We start from the raw sequence: 23,769 nt of genomic DNA, 5'->3' as shown, positions 1-23,769 counted from the left end.
GGGGGGGGGGGGCGTGCGCGAACGAGCCGACGCCGTCTCGCCCTTTTTTCCCCGTGACCGAGGTGCACGCCTCTGCTTTGTCCACCAGGCCGCACTGCAGGTCGGAGGCCACGGCGAGAGACTTCACCAGTGCAGGGAGGTCGTCCTCACCACCTTCAAAACCGTCCCTGTTCAGGTAAAACGCAAGCTGTCCCCGAAAAGGGGGGAAAAAAAAACGAGAGGCAAATCGCATCGTTATTCCTGAACATCCCTCAGCTGGGAGTTCAGATTGCCATGGCGATGCGGGGTGCAGCACTTTGTCTGACTCAGACCGAAAATTCACTCAAACTTTGCCTCAGACTGTGGCTGAGACAAAGAAAAAGCTGTAATCCATCGTAGGGCGCTCGTGTCGAAACGAGTTACGCAAAAGCAGACACACACACACACACACATCAGTGTGAAATGAGTTTTACTGATAGGAACACGTGACCAGGGAAACGTTTGGTTTATTGAAAAGAAAGAAAGAAAAAAAAAATCTCATTTTCTGCGAGATATGAGGCGGTTTGTCATTTTCTCGTCATTTGGAGGCTTCTGGTGCAAGAAGTGTCAGCCTGTTGGCTCAGAAAGAAGTTTTTCTACATTTTAATGGAAAAGTGATGCTTGGAGAGTTAAACCTGTCTGCACTGTCTGGCCTTCACCATGCCGACTCCTAACACTGCACTCATTATTCTGACCGGGACTATTTTAAATTATTATAAATAATATAAAACCCTTAACAGTTGTCTCACAAATCACCCGGTTGCTTTGGTGTTCAAATTAAAGAACATTCAACCAAAGAACCTTACAGCCAAAATATTAAATCCTATGAACTGAAGGCTTGACATGAATAGTTTGGTAAAGGTGAAAAGGAGTAGAAGAGTAGTTTTAACAAATAATCTAATGAAAAGGTGCTCCTGGATTTAATCATCTGTGATTCTGAATTATATTCTTCACAGAATCCAGAGTAATCTTTGTCGACGACGAACAATTTCGAGCCGTCCGAGTTGGAAATTGATTTTCAGGCCGTGAGATTCGGCTTAAAAAGGTAGAGGAAGAGTTCGGTTTCAGGACCAGCAGTCTCAAAACCATCATTCCTCGTGGGGTGGAAGCAACGTAAAGTCCAGACTAACAGCTCTCAGGCCTTGTTCTCTCCAGCAGGACGATGTGAAACTCCATTTTGCACCAGTTCCAACCTGGTGTTGCTTTTGTAAAAGCGCCTAAACTCTATGACAGACCACAGTCGGTCTCATCTTCTAAAACTCCAATCATGAACATGTAGTTTGCAAGACACGAAACAGAGGGGGAGAAGAAAAAAAGGAAAAACAACAATTAGATCCGTCTATCCGTTTAATCTCCTGGTAAACCCCAGCTGTGGTGTGGTGTCTGTCTGTGCCCGTGTGTGTGTGTGTGTGTGTGTGCACGTAGGTGGACGGCGAGCCGTGCCGCCTGGCTCCATCTACCCTGCGCATCTCCCTTCGGAACCAGGCCAACATGGTCCAGAAGAGCAAGAGGCGGACCTCGGTGCCCCTGCTCAACGAGTGAGTCACTCACACACACGCAGGTGGATGAAGCAGGCCAGCCGCGATGTAAAAAAAAACCCAAAAAACCCTCCGAGTCCTTTGCAGGACTTCAGCAGGTTTATCTCCAGACGCTGTGTGGTGTTTTTTTTTTTCTTTGTTCCTCTGTACTGTTCAGGAACCGGCAGCAGGGTTTGGTTTTATTGTATAAGTGTAGCTACTAACCCCCCCTGCAGCCCTGCAGCATCTCTGTCTGCTGTTTGAAGAGTTTATAAATGTACATGTGAGTGTTTTCTCAGCTACAGTAGACGTGTGCATGCAGTAGATCAGTAGAGGAAGTTTTCTTGTTGTAGCTGCAGTTCTTAGTGTCACAGCTATGGGACTGTACTCTGTGCTATCATTGTTTGTCAACTTACCTTTTGGGCTTTTCTCCGTCTTTCCCTCCTTCTGTTCATCCTTTTTTTTTTTCTCATCACTTTCTCTTCATCCCTCGAACGACACGCATCTGGGATCTTCTTGATTTTTATTTCTTTTTTTCTTCCCCCCCCCACCGTTCTCTTCTCTCACCTCCTTCCTCTCACCGCCATACATCCCGCCTCTCTTCTGTGTGTGTGTGTGTGTGTTTGTGTGTGTGTGTGCGGCCGTAGTATTCAGAAGGTGTGTGCAGCTGATCTGCGCCGCCTCTCTGCTCCCCCCGACTCCTTCTCTGTGTAAGTACCTTTAACCCCTTTGTCACCGTGCGTTCTCGTGTCTTTGTGCCCATCCGAGCGAATGAGCAGCTGGTGTGTGGCGTCTTATCTGTGTCGCTCCGGTTTGACGAATATTTGAATAATTAGTCACTGCAGATTTTTTTTCTCTCCCAAAATGGCCATAATCATCCTGTTTGTTAGATAACTTAAAAAAAATCAACTTCAACACTTTTTAGTTTGATTTTAATCAATTTTGACACCAGTTTGTCTTATTTCTCTTCATAAAACTTGTTGCATTTGACTTTTTACGTTAAACAATAACATGTACGCCACCCTTTTTTAGCCAAATTAGATCTTATAACATGACCTCGTCGTGTATGTGACCAATAAACTTTCAAATATAGGGAAACGGTAACAATGACCCTTTTATATCGAGCCCCCCCAAAAAGTAAAACAAAATCCTTAATATATTTGTTTTCCTATGATTTTATTAAATAAGTTCAACCTCACTGATAATCAGAAAAACAGCTGTTCTTTGGATCAGTGCTCTCTTTATTTTTGTGAATAATTTTAGTGTTTTTTCTTTATGCAGCTTGTTTAAAAGTCATTAAACCAGAAAAAAATCAATCTAATGCATTATTTCAACACTTTTGCAGCATTTTCATTCAGAAAACTGTTTTTTTAAATGACTCTAAATTTTAGGCGTTATTGCTGAATAATCCTCTGAAAAGCTAAAGACTTCTGTAAAAAAATCACGGCAGGTCACTAAAAGCTCTAACATCTGCGATGTTAAACCTTTAGATTTCCTTGTAAATCGTTGACTGCCCTCCTAACGTTCATCAGTGTTGGTAAAAAAAAAAAAAGAAGATGAAAACTTTACTATTTATAAAAAGCCCAAGGCACAAATATTGCTCAAACCCTGCAGTTTTTGTGTTGGCTGTGGGTTTTTGTTGTTCTGTGCGCAGTCCGAGCACTGACACAGACAGCTGAAGTCTCCCCACTTCTCGGTGAAACTTCTGCCTCTTGTCTTCGTGTCCTCCTGCCGTAGTCCTTCACCTTTGGCTTCACTCCGAGCCTCCTCCCGCGTCGGTAAACGTATCGATCTTTACGCGCGTATCGCGCTCCTGGGGAGAGTTTCTCTTTTCTTCTCTTTTATTCTAACAACCTGTCAGGACGGAACAAAACAGGAGCTAACGTCGCCGACCTTCCCGTTTTGGTTTTGTGCGTCTGTGAGTGCGTGCATGCATACGTGTGTCCTTATCACGCCGCGCCACGCGTGCGCCCGTGTATCCACCCGCGTGTCGCTTTGTTTTCTTCCAGTCCTCACGCCGTCCCGGACCGCCTGCGTCTCCGGGTCAACCGGATCAGCCTGCAGGAGTACGACAGGCTGCAGTACGACAAGGAGCGCCTGCGGGACATCTGTAAGGCTCGCTCTGCTTCCCTTCCCCGCGCAACATTTGGCGCTTTGGCGCGATTCTAGCTGACATCGAGTGGTCTCAGCTGTAAAAGTTGGAACGATCACAAACCCCAGCTGCGCCGAGTCATTTTATCGTTTTTTTTTTCTATTTGAGCCCTCTACCCTAAAAGGTGCGCTTGTTTGTTTCCCAGCAATCCCGGTTGGCATCGTGGTGGTGAGAGGAGACTGCGACCTGGAAACCTGCAGACTCTACATCGACAGACTGCAGGAGGCGAGTGTTTCTTCGTCCCCTTTCCGCTCTCAGTTATTTATAGGCGACTGTGACGTTTTCTGACTCGAGCTTGTGTGAAATGTTTCACCCCCTAAACGCTTTTGGCTGCTTGTTAACCCTGAAACCTGTCTGCTGCGCCTGCTAGGATTTACACCAGGCGCCATCTACTGGCCACAGAGTGCACTATCAGGTATGTCTGGGTTTGTTTTGTTGTTGTTTTTTTATGTCTCCAAAAAATAACGCTCAGAAGGTTGGGACATTTTTTGCTGTGTTTTTTCTAAATTAGTCACAAGTTTGTTGGGTCGGCATGTTTAAGTGACTTCCTGTAAACCCTGAGAAATGTTACGTCCTTTAAAATGAGGAATTTACCACAAACACAGCACGCTGTCACCCATGTTGAGCAAGATCCCCACTCATCATATGATTGTCGTCCCTCCTTCACCAACCTTCCTGCCTTTAACCCTCTTCAATGCAACGCTTTCGGCCGTTTTGACATTCGTTTCCCCCCCCTTCAGCTGATAAATAATGACCCCAGTCTGTGTTTGTGGCTGCAGGATGAAAGCAGAGGCGTCCCGCTGTCCAGTTCCACCAGCAGACTGTCTCCTCACTGGAGCTTCCTGGACTGTAAGTTCCTGAAACGCTTTCAAAGACAAGACGGCGCACAAAAATGCCGAGTTCAGAGCGAGGTTGTTTTTTTTTTTTTGTTGTTGTTGTTGTGAGACGCTGCGGGGCAGGAAAAGCTTCCGCTCGCACGTTCTTCTGATGGGTACAATGTTGTCCGGGTCCGGATCAGGCTAAGGTTCTGGTCAACGTTTACCCACGTCGAGTAAAATCATCCTGAAGGTAAAAACACTTGGGGGGGGTCAGATAATGAAAAAAAGGAAGGCGCTGGAGTCGAGCGGGGTCCACTGCAGACCTTGCTGGGAAACAAAACAAAGCAAAACCTGATTTTTTTTTTCTCCAGAAATCTATGACAACTAATCTGATCTCTCATGTGTTGGCGCTCCAACTCCTCAGGTAGTCATTTTTCCGGATTTAGGACTCAGTTTTTGTATTTTTCCACATCTTCCTGAGACTTCTGTCTCACCTTCGGCTCAGTAAACTCATCAACTTCATGCTAAAACAGTGACCTCCTCGGTGCACAGTGCAATTTACCTGAGTTAAATTTGCTCATACTTCCAGTGTTTAATGTGTTAAATCTCAGATTTTCTTTAACTGTGTTAATTATTTACACTGTATATTGTGTTTAACATTTATCCTGTTGAGGCTTCATTCTTCACTTTCTCTAAATCATTCCTGTTGTCTTTAAAAAGCTCTGATTTCTTTACTTCTTTTTATCGTTTGGATTGATTCATTAATGTCTTGTCTCTGTAGCCACATCGGCCGATCGCTTCTATCGCATCGACAAGGCTCAGGTGAGCGGCGGGGCTTCACTAAACGGATCTCCCCCCGTTGTCAGTCCTCTCCTGTCGCTCAGCTTCAGTCTCCATCTGTGTCCGCAGGAGCACCTCCACTTCGTGACCGAAATATGTCAGGATGAAGTGTTCATCCTGGACCACGAGGGACCCCTGGTGGGCCAGGGCTCGTCCACGGGGATGCCGGACCTGGTGGTCGAACCCACGGCCGGGTAAGGCCGCGGAGAGCGAACGGGAAGCGAAAAAAGAAAGAAAAACTCTGCAGATATTTGACCTCAGAGGTTATTCAGACCTAAGATACAGCAGGTTCCCCTTTTATTTGCTTTGTCATTTTCACATGGTTTAAAATAAACCAGAGGCAAACTATGAAGTGGTGTGTGTGTGCGTGTTTGTGTGTGTGCGTGTGGTGGGGATTTCTGCACAGTCAGATAGAAACGATGATGTAAAATGGACTCAATACTTGCAATTCACAGCTTGACCACTAGAGGTCTCTAAATTCTAAAATCTCAACTTTCAATGAACATTTACACAAAAAGAACATGAAGGACCAAAATAATAAAATAAATATTTTACTCAAATTAAACTATTTGAATTAACTAGAATCAGTCTGTATGGATTATTGTTTGTTTATAATTAATTATTTGCTTTAAATCAAAAAATAAACATATTTGAGCTACAAAAATAACCCCAGACACGACGGGTTTTGTAAAACAAAGTATTTTTTTCATATTAATTTAAATTAATTATTTTTTTGGAACAAGTCTTACTTTGCCACTCAAAGTAAGAAGCATCTTCCAGGTTTGAAGAAGTTTGTGTTTGTGTTGTTTTTGGGGGATAAAAGGAAGTTTTTAGTCATTTCCCTGGTATTATTAACCCAAAATGAATTATTAATAATACAGCTGGTTTTAACCAGCATGATATACTCTTCAACAAATACTATTCTCAGCATTAAACTAGATTTTTAGCTCCAGGTTTGAAAATTTAAAAAAGGGAAAATAATAATTTCAAACTTTGTGCGTTTGGTATTCGGGCAGATGATCACATACGAGCTGCGTTAAGGAAATAATTTTTTAAATAAAGAGGAAAGTGTTTAGTTTTAAATTTGTGTGCAAGACTAGGGGAAAAAAGCTAAAATGTTTAAAAAAAAAAATCAATGTTTGCTGCTTTAAACTAAAGTTTTATCTCCATCTGCTGATTAAACTCCTCCATTTTTCTTTTCAGTTCTTCTTTGTCATCTGATGAACAAGGTAAAACACACACACACACTTTTCATTCATTTTATTGTATCAAAGGTGGTTTATATCCGGAGTTTAGTTACATTTTAATTATTGTAACATGAAATTGGAATTCTTCTTGGAGCAATCTGATTGTATATTTCCTGTCGAAGTTGGGAACATGGAAACACCGAAGGAATTTACTTATTTTTAATCCCAAACTGGGTCCGTTCTGAAGGACAAACTGTCTGCCACATTGACTGAGAACTCCAGGACATTTATGGCCTGCAGACTTAAGAGGAAGTAGGTTGTCACGACAAACTTCCACAAGTCCCTCCTGCCTTCTGTGTGTTGAGGATGACTCAGCTTACTGCTCCACCAGGTTCCAGCCCAATCAGTGTAAAAAATGGCCGATAAACAAGCCGACCTTCAGGAGGCCTGGAGAAAGCGGTTTGAAAGTTTTGCCCCGTTCCCTCTCCGTGTCTCACCTGTGACGCGGCTCCTCCTGTAACACGTCCGGTAGTGTTGTTTTCCAACAAGTGACTCACGGACTTTGAATTTTTTATTTTTTTTCTTCCCTCTCCTGACGCAGGTCCCTGGAAATCCCTGAACTCTCGGCTTGTTTTACAACCGCTGCTCCTTTGACAACGCTCCAGCTGATGACTTTTATTTTGAAATCCTGATCCATTTAACCATCACCCTCTGTACAAGCTGTCCTCGGCAGCTTATTTAGCCACTGTAACAGCTTTTCGAGCCCCTTGTTGGCTCGAGACGTTTCCACCACGAGGGGAAACTGACAAAAGGCCGCCGTTCAGACGGATCAAAGCAACAAGAGTTCAGATCTATTTAACCATGGCTGAAACGGAGCTCGAGGCAGAACGCTTCTGAACCGTTTATTACAGAGTTCTGTAGAGAGAACGAGGAGCTCCTCCTGAGGACGTTCCCGTATGACTCATGGTTCGGTCATATTTATGTGACTCCGTGTTTTTTGTTTTTCAGCTCTCCTGTCTGCAGCCAGTTCCGGGGATCTCTCCCTGGTACGGTACTTCACACAGGCACACACGACGTCCGCTGACTTGTAGCAGAACTGGTGGAACCCGTTCGTTCTTGCAGGAACAGATCGTTTTCTATCAGCACCAAACTGAGCGTTTGAAGCCTTATCAGCCGTTGATAAAAACCGCAGCAGAATCCTTTCAGAATAATTGCCTTTATTGCAGCTTTTACTACAAGACGGCGCAGAGAGTTTCTGTAGCATTCAGGATATTTACACTAAAACTGAGCCTCAAGCTGTTTACTGTCAATAAGAAATAACACCTAAATGTGGACGAGAGAAGGAAGGAACATTTTGTTTCTGAAAAGAAACCAGCTTTTACTGATTCCTAAGGTTGTAGTTCTTATGAAGATTAAAAGGTCAGAATAAAAAAATAATAAAAAAGAAACATTTTAAATTATTAAAACATGATTAAAAACAGGCACTTTTTTGTTAACTTGTCAATTTTAGTGAATTTATGACTGTTTTCCTTTCCTATTTTAGAAAGAATATAAGTTTCCCCTGAGGTCCTGAACTGTTCTGTTTTTTTTAGATAAAATTTAATAAATGAGACAAACTAATCCCACATTTCTGCCTCACATTACAGCCTCACAAACCTGCTTTCATCAGGATTTTTTAAAAGGACATCTTGTTCCAAATCGGCCAATAAAACCTCATTTTTCCAATTATTTAATCACAGTAAAACATTTGGAATTTTTTTTCCTCGTTTTCTTCTTTTAATTATGATCTGCTGCACAAATATGTTGTCCCTTCAGTAAAAACCAGAGAAAGAAAACCTCCTGAAAGGTTTGTTTAATTCCCCGAAACCAAAGGTTTTAGGTGAATAAAACTATCAGAATTCAGGAGGAAGCATTTTATTCATGAGTTTAATATTTATTACGTGTGTAGTTTTGTTTAAATTTTCTGATATTGACTCAAGAGGGACAGTGTTTCTGGTGAAATAAAATTTAAAAAGCACCAAAACTTGTAGCTAGAAGTGGAAGTTTTTAACCACTTTAGATCCACATGAAGAAGTTGAGATAATTTAGAGTTATGACTGTCCTGAGGAATCATAAAGCTTGAGGTCAGTAAAGTTAATAAAAAATGTTAGAAAGTAGCATAAATCTAGTTTTACCTGAAGAAAACAGACAAAAAAATACATTAATCTGCAGAACATCTTGTATCAGAAGGCCTCGGTGCTATTAGTTTGTGTGACGGGCTGCTCGTCGTTCAGATCCAGTCACGTTAAAGTGTTTTGTTGGTTTTTCTCCTCGCAGCTGACGGAGTGTGTGCGCCGAGGCGTCAGCCTGTTGGTGAGAGACTCCGAGGGCTGCTCGGCGCTGCATTTAGCCGCGCAGAATGGACATGCCGAGCTCGTCGGCTACATTCTGCAGCAAGGTGAGGAGGTGGACGCCGCTGCGGGTTCCCGTCCCTGCGAGTGGGGGGGCGGCGGCGGTTTGATTAAAGCCACGGCGCCCCTTGACACAGGACATCGTATTTTATTGATACCTGCAAAACTGACTGAGTTGGAGCCGTTTTCTTTCCAAATCAGCGAGGGCTGAGCTAAGATGAGCCGCAGCTCGTTTAACTGACCCGTCCTCGTTTGCTCACATCGAGATGTTTAGGAACTTTATTCTTTATTAAGATGAAACCATCGGAGGAACCGAACCCCCGTCACCCTCAGCCTGCAGCGTCCCAACTACAGAAACGCTCAACCAGCTCATCCAGTGCTAATAAGATAAACAGGAGAAAATCTCCAAGAAAACTGCTCATAAGATGGACCTCTAATTTATTTCCGTGGCTGTCGGTCTGTAAAGCTGTAGGCCCAGTAGGAGCTCATTAACGAAGCTCCTTTCTGTGACTTTTAGACAATTTATAGTTCTCATGGCAGCCACTTCCCTCAGTTTGGAGCATTTTCCATCCGGACATCAACAGCTAGACGTTCTTTACAAAATGACAAGAAATGGAGACCTGTTTGTTTTTTTCATTAGGATTTTGTCCCGGCAGATTAAAGCTGAACTACTTTCTTTCCTGTTTCTGTCTCCTCAGGCTCTAAAATTCTTCTGGATTTAACGGACAGAGAAAAGTAGGTGGAAGAATTCCCGCCGCCCGTTGTCCTCTGTGTGCGTAACGTTACTGTTCTCGTGGCTGAAACCACATTCATTTACCCCCACATAAACATCAAACCTACTGTGTTGTTTTCTGTCGATGCCTGCTTCCTGTCTGCTCCACGTCACCGTGCTGTTTGACCTATCAAGCCTCACCCTGGTGGGGTTTTTTTTTTTCACAAAGCTTTTGTGTTCATAGAGGAGACACCGCCTTGCACAAAGCAGCCTCAGAGAAGCAGCACGCAGTGTGTCGACTGCTGGTGGAAGCAGGTGCTTCACTAGAAAAGACCAATTTCCAGGTAAAAACAAACGGCGAAACGTAGTGGAGGCCCCAGGCACGGTTACTGGAAGTCCCGCTGAGTCAGATCAGATTAACACCGTGTGAAATCTTTTCAAATTCAGCTTCATTCCCGTCCAAAAGGTGTGTCTCCTTTAGCTTCAGTTTCATCCATTCATTTTCATGAATGTGTAAGAAATGTCTCCACGTGGACTGATGAAGAATGACTGCGTACAGAGGAGCCGCCCGGGGCCGTTAGACTGGATGTTTCGTGCATTTGTTTCTGTGTCGAGTTTAAGAGGAAACGGATCAGAATCAGAACCAGAAAAGACTTTTAGTTCAAACAAACAAACAAACAACAAACTAGAAGCACTCCGAGAGCTCAGACCTCCACCGAGGCCACAGAGTGACGAAAAAACAGTGCGATCCGGATCATAATCTTGATCTAATTATTGTTTTTTGGGACAAGGCCAACATTTGCTGAACATTTCCTCCAAACCTGTTTTTACCTGATCGTTGCTGACAGACAGACAAACAAACCAACGGAAACAGCCGGAAACAGAACCTCCTTGGTGGAGGAAACAAAAGGGTCACATGTAGGAGCAGAGAGAAGGTTTTTAACAAAGGGGTTACCTATGACCTTTGACCTTCGACCCCACGAACCTTGACATCAACAGGCATCATCTTTGACCCATGAGGTGTCCAGCTGTGCAGTTTGACATTCCCACATTACACAGTTAGAGTTACAGCACTGGGTCAACTGAGATGGTGACCTTTGACCCCATGACCTTGAAATCTATGGTGATCACCCTTGACCTAAGAGGTGTCCAGCTGCAGAGTTAGAGCACGGGCCGATCTGTGACCTTGACCTTTGATCAGAATTTAATCTCGTTCCATGTTTGACGTTTGCTGAAGATTTCCTGAAAAGGCAGGCAGATGATGTTAATGCTTTACTTTTATTTTTTAGTTGGATCCTGCAGCTGCTGAGTAGAAAAACGTACGCAGACCGTTAATACGAACAGCAAACAACACGTCAGCTTTCCAATGTTTCTAAAATAGTGTTCAGACTTTACAGGACTGTCTCAGAAAATTAGAATATTGTGATAAAGTTCGTTATTTTCTGTAATGCAATTAAAAAAACATGAAATGTCATACATTCTGAAGTTATTACAAATCAACTGAAATATTGCAAGCCTTGTATTGTTTTAATATAGCTGATTATGGCGTACAGCTCAAGAGAACTCAAAAATCCTATCTCAAAATATTAAAATATTTCCTCAGAAGTAAAAAAAAAAAATTATAACAGCAAAACAAAATCAAACATTTGAAAATGTCCATTAATATATATTAAAACAATAAAAGGCTTGCAATATTTCAGTTGATTTGTAATGAATCCAGAATGTATGACATCTCATGTTTTTTAATTCCATTACAGAAAATGAAGAACTTTATCACAATATTCTAATTTTCTGAGACAGTCCTGTATATTTGCAGGGTTTCAGTTCATTTTAGGGCTTTTTACAACTAATCTGATCTAAGCTGCCTCTGCTTGTTGTCCTCGTGTTCATCAGAGGCGGGAAGTACCAACACTGACTCACAGACTCGTGACTGAAATTCTTTTGTTTTGTTTTTTTAAAAGCAGCAGAGGCCAAGTTTATTACCTTGTGTGAATCTTTAACAAACCCAGATGGGATTCGGCTCTTTTGTGCTTCAGCTACATGGCAGGAATGAAGCAGAAACACTTTGAATAATTGAACGAACTGCTCCACCCTCCTCTTCCTTGGTGCAGCTCAGCTGCCCGTCACAGACAGCGGGCGAGTAGCAGCCAATCCAGTTTGTAGATCTTTGCTCCAAACAATCAGAAAGAATCAGTGTGAGCCGCAAAAAAAATGGTTACTATTAAAGGATTTCACCGTATTTCTGCTGTCGTTTTGGTCTTGTGAAGCTACAGGTGACTGTTGTTTTTTTTTTTTTTTAACATTTTAGAAACCGTCCTTAGCGTTTTTCCAGTTTTGCGTTTTCGCAGCCCTGAGTTCTGACCGCTGTGTCCTGCAGGGGAGGACCCCGGCGGACCAAGCAGAGGGAGACTCGGAGCTCATCTCCTACCTGAGCGCCCAGCGACGCTTGCCGCCGCCGCCCGCCGCTAACGAGGACCTGGAGACGGCCGTCTGAGTCAGACACACACACACACACTCACACACACACATTGGACTCTGGACTCTGGACGCGCCTGCAGCCGTCCAAATGACTCCAACCAGGAGGAGGAGGAGGAGGAGTGGCGAGCTGCTTCATCACACGGCGGCTCTGCAGTGGAGATCTTACTGCTCAACTATTTATTTGTATTTATTTATTCATATTCTATTTATTAGTTGTGCCGATTGATTGATTGACTGATTGAAAGTGCAATTGGAACCCGAGCTCTGCTGTGCGTCTTGTAATGGAGTCGTTCGGATTATATTTTACTCGTCGCGGAGACGTGAGTTTTAGGTAGAAACAGTATATTTAAACCTGCGTGCCAAAGACGTTGCACTTCCGTGGGGTCATATCTTACCCGGTTAACGTCACCGTTTCCGCATCTCTCACATCGTCCCTCTTTTTCCCGGGCATGCGACGACAAAATGTGCCTGTTTGAATCCGCCGCCGCCTCCCTTCCCCCGCAGAACCAGGAGCCGTTTTAGTTTCAGTTCTGGAGCGCCGGCCCCCCCGTTTCCCTCCGGATGTCCAGCCGGTTTGTTCAAACGACGACGACACATTCATCGTTTCTGTCCCCGCATTAAGGCGAATGTTTGGACGAGAACACCCAGAACCAAAGTTTACTGCAGGTGTCTGTCCTCCTCAGTTTGTCCTCCTCAGGCAGATTGGAGATGGACCGACGGGGGGGGAGACGAGTTCTCAGCTGCTTGTGCGGGTTTACGTGCCGGGCTTGGGACGACGAGCTGAAAGCGAATGTAGCGTAGCCGTGGGAAGCGAAAGCTCCACGTTTCTTTGCACTCCACTGTGTGCTGGACGTCCTGTTTGTGCGACTTTGTCCAAAGTTTGGCCTGGAGGACGCAGATGTGATGCAGGATGAGAACAAACTCTCTCGCTTCCATGTTGGAACCACAAATTAGCTTTTTAATTCCGGCTAAATGTGAAATGTTTCACCCCTTTTTTTACGTGTGGCCACTAGAACAGGTGGAATTATGGGACCGTTATTTGATAGAAAACTGTTTCAGTTGTACATATTTTTAAAAAAAAAAAGTGCTTATATTTTGGACCTTTAAAAATGAACTCTTTTAGCTGTTTTGGGATGTTCTGTTGGTCTGTCTGGGAACCAGTTTTTAGGGTTTTCTTACGTTTTATTGAACACAAAAAAACCAACAAAAGATGAGATCTACCGACGGTAAACGTGGTTCTTTCTCGTGGAGCGGCGCCCTTTTTTTCCCGGCCGTGCTCCTCGGCGTGTTTCTGATCATGTCCGAGGCGCCTGATTCACACAAACGAGTCACCCCCCCTCCCCACGAGAATCCAGACTTACAAGACCTGACCTAAAAAAACCAAACGTCTGACAGAACAGGATACTTTCTCCGGTCCTCCTGAACAGACGGGCCTTTTTTTCCCGTTAAACCCTGTAAATACGTGCGACCGGTGTCTAGACTCTGAACATATCCAATCTGAAAGTCCACAGCCTCGAGTGGGAACTCTGCTCATAATTCACAAAGCCGTGTGTGTGTGTGTGTGTGTGTGTGTGTGTGTGTGTGATGCGTTTATTTAAAAGGAAACAATCTGAGCCATATTCAGTTAAAATATGAGTGGATTACATCTTTATTTTCTTTTACATCCTTATTAATTGTTTACATTACATTAATGTTTTTGACCGTTCAGCACCGAGGAGTATTGAATGTGCGACGTTACTTCAGCGCCGGGTTGAGTTTCACGATCGTTTTTCGAATTCTGTTTTTTCTTTCCTGTGCGCATGTACGTCAGAGGACTCTGCGAGGGTTTCCTTTGATACGAAGTGTTGTGAAGTGAAATGAGATCTGCAGCACGAAAAGTTTTTTTTTCTTCCCAGGTAAACGCGGGGATGTTCTGGATAATTCCACGCGGCCGTCGTCGAAGTCTTGTAAAATTAAGTTCCTCAAATCTTTTGAGGAGGTTGTGAACAATTAACATCTTTCCTGTTGAACAAACTGGTTGAACTCTGACCTGACTGATGAGCTGACGGCTAGTCTGAGCGCGCCCGAAGCGGCTTGACGCAGTCTTAAAACAGCTCCAGTTTTTAAAAAAAAAGGCCATTTTATAAACCTTTACACCGCCGCCGTTTTCGCATTCGACGGTTATCCGGGCAAATAGTGTTTCGATATTCTTGTAGAACGTGCTACAGCTAGCTGCTGTTGCTATTTGTGCTTGGAAATAACCAAAGATTTCCATTAAAATAACCATGTAATTCAAAACTGACGGCAGTGTTGAGTGTTTACGATTAGAACTGTTTTAAGATGGCCGCAGTTCTCCTCGGCTGCGTTCAGGTTCGCCGTTAGCTCGTCCGTTCTGTCAGAACTGCACTCCTCCACACGATGGCGTTCAAACAGCTACAAGAAAAGATCTGAACTGTTCCTTTAATATGAGCCGCTGTAGCTGACTGAACTTTTAAATGCAGACATTAAATGAGAAAAGGGGTTTCCACAGGCGTTTTTTAGCAGCTATTAAAATATGAAGCTTTTTTTAAAAGAAAAAAAATAATAATAATGGTGGATATAAGACAAATGTTCCTATCAAGCTTATTTTTCCTACATTTGTTTTTGGCGAAACAATCATTTCCTAACACAAGACTTCCTCGACGGCCGCACGTGTCAGACATCCACCACTGAGAGCTTCCGCTGGAGACGACAGAACAGACTCGATGTGTGTAAAAATAAAAACAAATCGTCGCGCTGGCGCCGCTCTGAACAACACGAACACGCTTCTTATCACTCTCTCTGTCGAGCAGACACTCCGGATTAAACAGAGCTGCATGGCATTTTCTTACCTCCTTGGGATTTGTTTTTTCTGGTAATGACAACGATTAAATTATTAGAGTTTGAGTCTCTTTTAAGGCTGGCCTTCTTTTGCTTCTGTATTTTATGTTTGTGTTATCGATCTGTTTTTAAAAACAAAAAAAAAAAGGGATTTTTATTTGTCTCTGACCTCATTTACTTTTCTGAGCGATTGTAAAGCAAAACTTCCTTTTTCCAGTTGCTTCTGTGCTGTTTTTGTTCATATAGATGCTCAAAAGGATCCACAGTTCTTATTTTAATTTTTTTTTTTGTGATAAAGAGCATCTGCAGGCAAGCTAAACCACATGTATTTAAATTATATAGTAGTTTGTGTACAGTATATGTAAAAATCATCCTTTCACTATATAATTTATTAAATAAAGTGAAGTATATTGAATTTATCTCTAAGACACTAACCAGACTTGGTGTTTGCAGCAACATAATTTGTTAAACTTTAACAAAAAACATCACAAATGTAATGCTAACAGTTATGTTAGCGATGACCGTATCTTTGCTTGCTATGCTAATTTCAGAGACATTTATCTGTGTTGTAATATATATTTTGTTGGTTTTGTGTTATTAGTATTCTGAGTGACTGTCAGAATGTTAATGTTCATTTTTAGTATCTTATCTGTTAGCATGCTAATGTGCTAGTCTTAGCTTGAGCTAACGCTAGCACGTTAGCATTAGATTTCAATACGGAGCGCAGTTTAACTCATTGTTTAGATGGTATTAGAGCAAAATGAGGGTGTAATGTTTTAAAGCTGTGCTAAAAAAGGAAAGAGACAAAAAGAAATAGGTCATTTATAAATAAAACAGCACATTTCACTGATAAACTTTAAGAATATTAAGGTGTTGGAAATATATCTCAGTCATGTAAAGACTGCCATTTTGTACATACAAGTACACATTTTGTCAGAAAGTACTTTAAACTTGTCCAGTAAAATGACTAGTTGTATACAGTAATATCATTTAAATGCTAACGAATGCTTGTTAATGAACTCTATTAGCTTTCTACAAGTCCTACAGAGACAATTTTACTATTTTAGCACGTATCTAATTATGCTACTTTCATCCTGACAAAGGTAACTACACTCATACATGTTGTATAATTCTGTACAGATATGCTAATGTTCATTCTTAGCCAAGTTTTTATATTTAACGTAAGTTCTCAGTAAGCTAACATGCTAGCTTAATCTACGGTTTTTGATATAAGAGAACCACTAAAACGAAAAAAAAAACAACCTGTTGGTCAGTTTATACTTTTTTATGAGGACTAATAATACAAATATGTGACGAAAACATTAGCAGAGCTCTTAAACTGAAAGAGCGGGAAAAGCCCAGGCGCTGCGTTCTGCTTGCACAGAACAACCGGGTGTGCGGCTGCAGAAGTGGAACCCAGCCGTCGTTACGACTTGTCAAAATGTCAGCTGTGAGGTGGACCTACGGGACCATCTAATGAAAGTCCAGAACCTGTTCTATTTATTGTACCTTCCTTGAGAATAGGCTGCAAGTCGAGCTCCAGTGGAGGGAAGCTATCTTGGTCACGTCGTCCAGTGGGATCGTTCGGCTTTTGACTTGAACTGAACCAAGAGTCGGCCATTTTTCAGTGTCGACACTAAAGGTACCCATAAAGCAGGTGAGCCTGAAAGGTTGTCTGTACTTTTGCCTCTCTGTGGATTACAGGTTTCCCAGAAGCTCGGCGGTGATGGAAAGGAGTCGGAGGACGACGCTGAGGGTCAGTAGTTTTGGAAGCAAGGCGTCCCGATGTTCCCTGAGAGGAAACCCCAAAATGAGCTGGATCAGTGCGGGACTCTGTGAGTCGAGCTCGTAACTCTGGGACGTCCTGGAGGTAAATATCACCTGAAACGCCAAACCCTCCTGTGGCCTTCGGGTCAAATGGACATAAGGTTCCAGGGCTGTCTCCTCTCTCTTCAGCTACGAGAGCGTTTGATCCCGACGATTTAAAACAATGAGAAACATAAAACAAAATAAAAACTGTTCATCAGATTGCACAAAATTCCAGCTCCACTGTGAGTTCAGAAAAGCAGAACTAAACAATCGTGTGCACCACGTTCCTCACATTCCTCACATCTTCCTTACTCATTTGTTTAGTCTGTTTTGTTTTTTTGTTTTAAATAAACTTTATTGAACAAATGGCCAGTATACAACAAACAAATGAATGAGATGTGCAGAGGAATACAACACTTACATGAACAAAGAGCCAGGCCAATATATGCAAAAATAAACATAAAATGTGTTGAGAGCCTTTTCGTTGCTGGAGTCTGATATAGTTTTTATGTACACTTCCACATCCTCAAGAAAATGGAAGAAAATCTGGTGTTTTTTTTTTTTTTTTTTTCCAAAATGTCTTTATTAGAATTTTAACAGTTAAGACAAACCACTTGAACATTTAACAAAAAAAAAAAATGCCAGTATTAATAGTAGTTTGGTTCAAGTCACAATGAAATACACAACACAAAACAAAAACAACAACATGTCTCTCACATTCTTAGTTCCAATGTAACCCTTCGCATAATCTACACCTCATCCGTGTACTGAGATATTTACTTCAGCAGTGTATGTCCTTTAATAGAATTGTCTTTGGGAACTGCAGTGAACCTAGTCTTCAGTCATTTGCGCCGTCCTCCTCGAAGTTCAGATGTTGGACATACCTAATAAAGGGATTCCATATGAATTCAAACATATTCTGTTTACCCTTTAATACATATGTAATCTTTTCCAGAGGGAGGGTAGATGTCATCTGCTGTAACCACAGGTTTATAGTTGGTCTATGGGTCTTCCCCCAGGAAAGTGATATACATCTTTTTGCATTAAGCAGACCTAAGTTTATAAAAGTTTGTTCGTTTTTAGTATAGTTATGTTTTACTGGGCATAGTCCAAACACAAACAGCTTCGGATCCATAATTATTTGTTTGGAAATAATTTTCTCAATTGCATCTTTTACCTCTTTCCAAAACATTATAATACTCCTACAGTACCACACACAATGAATCCAAGTTCCTCTATCCCCTGTACACTTTGGACATACATCAGATATTTCCCCATTATATCTGTTGAGGTCCACTGGTGTTATATAAACCCGCATTAACCATTTAAATTGGATCATTTTAAGCGCAGTGTTGACAGAGCTGGTATGGGCCCGTTTGCATGCTGTTTGCCACTCTTCCTCAGATAACTCCAGCTGTAAATCGTCCTTCCAAGCTTTGAGTCTGTCATGAGATCCCTCAGATACATGCAACATCAGTGAATGATAAAACTCTGATATAATGCCTGCCTTTAAACTATCCCCTGTTAACATTTTTTCTAAAGCTGATTTGGCAGGTTTAGCCACCACATTATTCTGACTCGTTCTTATGAAATTTCTGAGTTGAAGGTATTTAAAGAAATGTTTCTTATCTAGGTGGAATTTTTGTTGCAGATCTTGAAAACTCAGTATGTCTGAATCTGATACATAAAGATCCCGAATCATCTGGATTCCTTTGTTTTTCCATGCTTTAAAGGTTAAGTCAGCTCTGCCGGGTATAAAAAATTGGTTACCCCACAAAATCTGGTGTTTTATTTACAAATTTACATTCATTAGTATAAAATTTAACCAGCTCAATTCACAAATGTATTTGAAACAAACATTTAACGTCGTTTTGGGGGGCTTCTGAAAACAACGGAGAAAAACATTTTCCCATCGGAAGGAAAAATCCTTCCAAATATATTTAATAACAAACCTTCCCTAAAAAAGGAGGGTGGGTTTCTGGCAGAAGCTGCAGGAATAAGTGTTGAATGTGATGTTTTATTTTAGTATGACTCAGTCAATTTTATCCTGCCTTTCCTTAGTTTAACTTATTTTAATTTGTTTAGCTAAGCTTATTTTAGTTATATTTTAGTATCGCCTGTGTTTTAGAGTTTATTTTAGTTTCGTATATCTTGCCTTTTATCTTTTCTGATCTGTTTAGCTGAGGTTTTTAAATCCTGGCTTACTTTATCAGTTTATTATATCTTAGATCTTCCTCGGTTTGTTGAGCCCACCTGAGTCAGTCAGCTTTTAGAGAGAAATCCCTCCGCAGCCACTGGTTCAGGTTGGTTTGGGATTTTCTGTATAAATGGAGTAAAGTTAGACGAGCATCTTAACTTTAGATTAAAAGTGTGTGACTTCTTGTCTAACAGGGGTATTACAGAAGACATTCACTGAGCAGTCTTTAACTGTTAGCATTTCACATTTTAGTGAAATTCAGGCGTTCATTCAGGAATTCTGATCTGAACTCCTTGGCGTTATTGGCGTCGTCAGCTCAAGGCTAACGATGAGCTCATTAGGTGATTCTTTGTTGGAGATATGAGTGGTAGGAATTTGTGTACGAAGCAGGACTAAATGTGATGAAATGGTACATCTTTTTCAGGTGGAGCCATTTCCCTGTAGCCATTAAAAGCTATAATCTGTTGAGTCATCCACTGAGCCAAAGAGATGTTTCCCTTTTTGCGTAAGCCGTCTTATTTTCTATAAATATAAAAACTGAAACTAAAACTTTGTTACAAAACTACAGCCAGAGTCACTCAGATTTCTGCTCGGTTGCATTTTAAAGGTTTAAATTTAAACAGATGTTAATTTAGGTGTGGTTAAAGCATGTTTTGTTCTTTAAAGGAAGTAAATCTGTTTACTTCTTCTTTCTTTTCTTTTTTTTAATTTCCGGGACAACCACGTGTCCATAGCGGTTTCTGGAATATTCTTTCATAAAAACAGACCCTTAGCACCATTTCATGTACTTCATTTAAACAACTATGTGTTTTTTTGACACCAAACATGCAGATTTCAGCATCATATCTTAAATATTTATTTATGGAAATGAAATGAAAGCCAATGAGAGTCATAAACGAGGACGGATTCTCTGTTTTAACTTAGATTTGTTGCTTTGTTGTCGGTATAATTGCTGGTTTACGTTCATTTCCAAGTTTACGCTCAGACGAAGGGGGAAAACTCCTTTTTTGTTAGTTGCGGAGTAATGCGTATGACGTCAGCTTCGTTTTGACGTAATTACGTGGCTCAAGCCCCGCCTCCTAACCTATAAATGTCAGTGCCAGTGTCAGCTGACAAAGTTCAACTTCTTCGCTGAATAGCGGATCGCCACTCTTAAAATGGTAAGTTTTCCTTACATTTTTTCACTTCCTTCTACATTATTAACCTTAGACAGTCATTTGAGCGACTTGAAGCTGCTTTAGTTTAGTTTATTTTCGCCACGAATCTTTAAAACCTCAGTTTGACGAGCGAAGTCTGAACTTTGAGCTGTTCCAGTGTCAGTGTCCTTAGAAGAGTCTGGACACGACCCGAATCACCTCCTTATAAAAACGACCAAATATACCTCCAAGAAATAAGCTTTAACAATACAACTAATCAATTATTAGACGGCTTTAAAGACGACAGGGTGGTGGTTTGTTGTTTATTATTATTATGTCCTGTTCTGTGTAAGACTAGGTGTGGTAAAGTGCTTTATGAATAACTAACAGCTTTTATGATTAAGTCATGAAGACGTTTTCTCTGAAATCTAACACAAATAAAGCTCTAAAGCAGCTTATTTATCAAGTAATGTTACTTAGAGAAGTCAACAGCTGTAATGTTGTGGTAAGACTCCTGGGGTTTATCTATTAAATTAAAAAACACCCTTTTTTACAATTCTGCCCTGTTTAGTTTAGCTGTTTTCTTGCTTTTCTCTGTATTAACTTGTACATTTTTTTTTTAGCTCACAGCCATTAAATAACATCTGAGAAGATCTTTGTTAGTTGACAGACTAAATATGGACAATTATGACCTATAAACCTGCTTTTTTAATTTTTTTGATGAACCTACTTACCGGTGAACTCTGTTCTTCTTTTCCTCACTGATATATTGTTGTTTTATTGTTAGTTTATTGATGTTTTAAAACTTAAAGTTGATTTGCGGTGCTCCTCGCAAATGCTCTGATATGAGGAGTCTGATCTCCTGCTCCAATAAAGGTCGTTTATTTAAAGAAAGGAGAAATCATCACAACAAGTAAAAACCTGCTCTGTCATCAACAGGAAACCAGCGTGACGAACGGACACGTGGAGAACCACAAAATGGTGTCCAACAACAACAACAGGAGCCCAGAGCCGGGCAGCATGGAGGACACGGTGGAGTACAGACTCATGATGGCCTACGCTCAGAGGAGACGGCCCAAGAAGAAGGAGGACGAGAAGGTCAACGCGCAGACCAAGCCTTTAAACGGCAGCGCGGACGAGAACGGGACAACGCCGTCTCAGGCCAAGCCCGAAGCCGGGAAACAGGAAGTGAAGAAGAAGAAGAAAAAGAAGAGGTTTGGGAGGCGGCTGTTGTCCATCTTCAGCTGTGTTAAACCCCAGACAGAAGAGGCAGAAGCACCGCAGGGAGCTGCTGCTGTTGAGGATAAAGATGATGAAGATGACGTCAACAACAGATGCTTTTTCCCTGGACAAGGTGAGCAACGAGCTGCAGACGCAGGAGGAAATAACCCTCCCTGATAAACACCTGATCAGTCTAGAAAAGATCAGAAAACGGGGAGGAAAGAAGGGGGGTCTGTGTGTGTGTTTAAGCACAAATAGGACAATTTTGTTCAATCAGACCTTCGTAGTTGTCAGAAATTACAAAGAAATGCTTGAAATGATCCCACTGGAAAAGCATGAAGTCAAAATGATCGTTTAGATTTAGTTGAAAGGTTAAGATGAAGATTCCCATGAAATAAAAAATGTCTTCAGAGTAACCTCCTGTTTCTGTCGAGGTGCTCTGTTTTCTGTTTGTTCAGGGTAATAAGAACAGGAGTGAACTGGTTGACACACACTTTGTTTTAATTCTTGTTTGTTTAGTTCCTCCAGATTCGGTTGAAGACGATCATGAGATCAGCGACTTGGCAGCCCGGGTGATCGAGGTTGTCGAGGAGCTCGAGTTCACAACTTCGGACGTGGAGGAGGATTCGAAAGAAGGTCAGGAGAAATGTTAGAGGGGAAAGGTTTCACTCCTGGGTGATCAGAGAAGGCTGACGCCGCCATCTTTGCTCTGTTCCCCAGACGACGTGGAGAGGATGGTGGGTCTGCTGCTGAGAGAGGAAGGAGACCAGCTGGCTAAGAAGGTACAAACCTCCTCCCCGGAGTTTCTTTTCATCCCTCCTGTTTACAAGAACTCCTCTGGCTTTTTATTGTCTCGTTTCCTGACGTAATATTACCTCGATTCAACACGCCCGACACGCACACTCCAACGGCAGTCCAGAGTTCACGCCTCGCCTTAGAAACGGGAAACAAACCTTTTTATTTATTTGCTTTTTGTGCAGTTTAAAGATGCCAAACTAGGCTGGGAGCTCCTCTTAAACTACAACACCTTCAGGATGGTCATCCAGACGTTCCTGGAGAAGATCGGCTTCAGGAGCCGCGACCCCAACGCCTTGGGGCCGCAGGCCTCGCCCAAAACCCAGATCGCTGTGGCCTGCGAGGTGAGAACTTCAGTTTCGATTTTAGCTGGACTCTCTGATCCAGAGGCGGCCGAGCCAAACTGACAGCAGCGTTTGTTCCCCTTCAGATCACCAGCCGCCTCTCGGCCATGGACACGCTGCCCACGAACCGCCTGCTGGACCACGGCGCCCGCTTCCTGCAGGAGGATTACTCAGCCTGGGCTCAGCAGCAGGGCGGATACGTGAGTCCTCCTCCTCATCCCCTTGTCTGTCACAGAGAGACCAACCTTTTTTTTAAAAAGTAACTCTAAATATTCTGTTTCCACACTTACAGGAAGCAGCCTTTCAGGATGATGAAGTCGACTGATCTGGAGGGGGTTGTTTCCAGGCGCACGGCGCCACCTGCAGGCCGACGCTCAGATGGACTCCCTCCGATGGACTGAGGGACGTCGTCCCGGCTGAATGACTCTCAGGACGTGAATCATCTCCCCGCAGGGAGTTGAGACTATCGGGCCTCCCGCTGCCGGCTCCTGTTGGGCTTGTTGGACCCGTTAATCATGTTAAAACACCTAAATTATTATTTTACAGAGACCTTTCTGGTTTTATTCCTGATTTAAATCAGCATTATTTCTTTTGTTAGGGATTGAAACGATTTAAGCACTTGCACTTTACCCCACAAAAAAACCAAAACAGCTAATGTACTTTTTGTAATGTCTGTTTGTTTTCAGTTTTGTTTAAAACTTGTACTGCCAGGCATTTAAAAAAAATAAGCCATATTTAAGGATTAAAGACCTTGACATAATGTCTGAGTGGTTGTTTTTTTTTTTTTTTTTTTTTTTGTAAAATATACTAAAGTTTTTTCTAATGAGTTATTGAAGGTGTTGCAGGAACGCCAGCCTCGTGGACAAAGATGGACGGATAAGACGATGTGAAATAAACGTTTCAGGTGTCGTTGACGCACCAAAAGAAAGGTTTTAGTGACTTTAACTCGTTTCCTTCCTGCGTCAACGAGGAGGAGGAGTTCAAACACCTCCTCTCCCTTCGGGGTTAATAAGGTAGTTTGGAATCTGAAACTCCGGGCCTCCAGGCTCCACCTGTCCTGGAAGGTTTGAGGCGTTCCTGCTTCAACACACCTGATTCAGACTGTTTAATCACCTCCTCGCCGACCAGATTTCTGATTATGTAGCTCTTTCTGTTTCTTTTTGCTTTCGGCATCACTGACTCCAAACCATACTGGTCCAAATGAGACAGAAATTAGAGTCAGTCTAGATTAACCAGATTACAATCTATAAATTTACAATCCCAGCCCAGTCAGGAATATTAGGGGGTCTCTGTTGGACGTGATGACCTAAAGTGACT

The 23,769-nt window shown here is 42.2% G+C and overlaps 2 protein-coding genes across 2 annotated transcripts in view; both read left to right on the top strand.

The window, feature by feature from the left end:
• The window catches only part of dgki (diacylglycerol kinase, iota), a 64,349-nt gene extending 48,980 nt beyond the window's left edge, over positions 1-15,369 (top strand). The window contains exons 20-34 of the mRNA XM_025004925.2: positions 63-175; positions 1,444-1,556; positions 2,183-2,245; positions 3,545-3,645; positions 3,833-3,912; positions 4,058-4,102; positions 4,467-4,536; positions 5,287-5,327; positions 5,415-5,539; positions 6,549-6,574; positions 7,541-7,578; positions 8,849-8,969; positions 9,621-9,657; positions 9,879-9,978; positions 12,012-15,369. Coding sequence (XP_024860693.1) covers positions 63-175; positions 1,444-1,556; positions 2,183-2,245; positions 3,545-3,645; positions 3,833-3,912; positions 4,058-4,102; positions 4,467-4,536; positions 5,287-5,327; positions 5,415-5,539; positions 6,549-6,574; positions 7,541-7,578; positions 8,849-8,969; positions 9,621-9,657; positions 9,879-9,978; positions 12,012-12,128 — 1,190 coding nt within the window. The 3' untranslated portion in view covers positions 12,129-15,369. The remainder of the gene's footprint in view (positions 1-62; positions 176-1,443; positions 1,557-2,182; positions 2,246-3,544; positions 3,646-3,832; positions 3,913-4,057; positions 4,103-4,466; positions 4,537-5,286; positions 5,328-5,414; positions 5,540-6,548; positions 6,575-7,540; positions 7,579-8,848; positions 8,970-9,620; positions 9,658-9,878; positions 9,979-12,011) is intronic.
• Positions 15,370-19,866: 4,497 nt separating this feature from the next.
• LOC108233196 (apoptosis facilitator Bcl-2-like protein 14) lies at positions 19,867-23,212 on the top strand. Its single transcript, XM_017411488.3, has 7 exons — positions 19,867-20,116; positions 21,032-21,446; positions 21,833-21,949; positions 22,034-22,095; positions 22,294-22,452; positions 22,539-22,652; positions 22,745-23,212. The coding sequence occupies exons 1-7, from the start codon at positions 20,114-20,116 to the stop codon at positions 22,775-22,777; spliced, it is 903 nt and encodes a 300-aa protein (XP_017266977.1). The 5' UTR covers positions 19,867-20,113; the 3' UTR covers positions 22,778-23,212.
• The last annotated feature ends 557 nt before the right edge of the window (positions 23,213-23,769 follow it).

Source organism: Kryptolebias marmoratus, linkage group LG18, assembly GCF_001649575.2.
Source record: "Kryptolebias marmoratus isolate JLee-2015 linkage group LG18, ASM164957v2, whole genome shotgun sequence".
Lineage (NCBI taxonomy): Eukaryota > Metazoa > Chordata > Actinopteri > Cyprinodontiformes > Rivulidae > Kryptolebias > Kryptolebias marmoratus.
This window is presented reverse-complemented; position numbering and strand designations above follow the sequence as displayed.

Excerpts from the sequence above, each read along its gene's own strand:
- LOC108233196 (XM_017411488.3), top strand. Across the intron at positions 21,447-21,832 it reads ATGCTTTTTCCCTGGACAAG|TTCCTCCAGATTCGGTTGAA; the intron begins GTGAGCAACGAG and ends TTGTTTGTTTAG. Across the intron at positions 22,453-22,538 it reads AGATCGCTGTGGCCTGCGAG|ATCACCAGCCGCCTCTCGGC; the intron begins GTGAGAACTTCA and ends GTTCCCCTTCAG.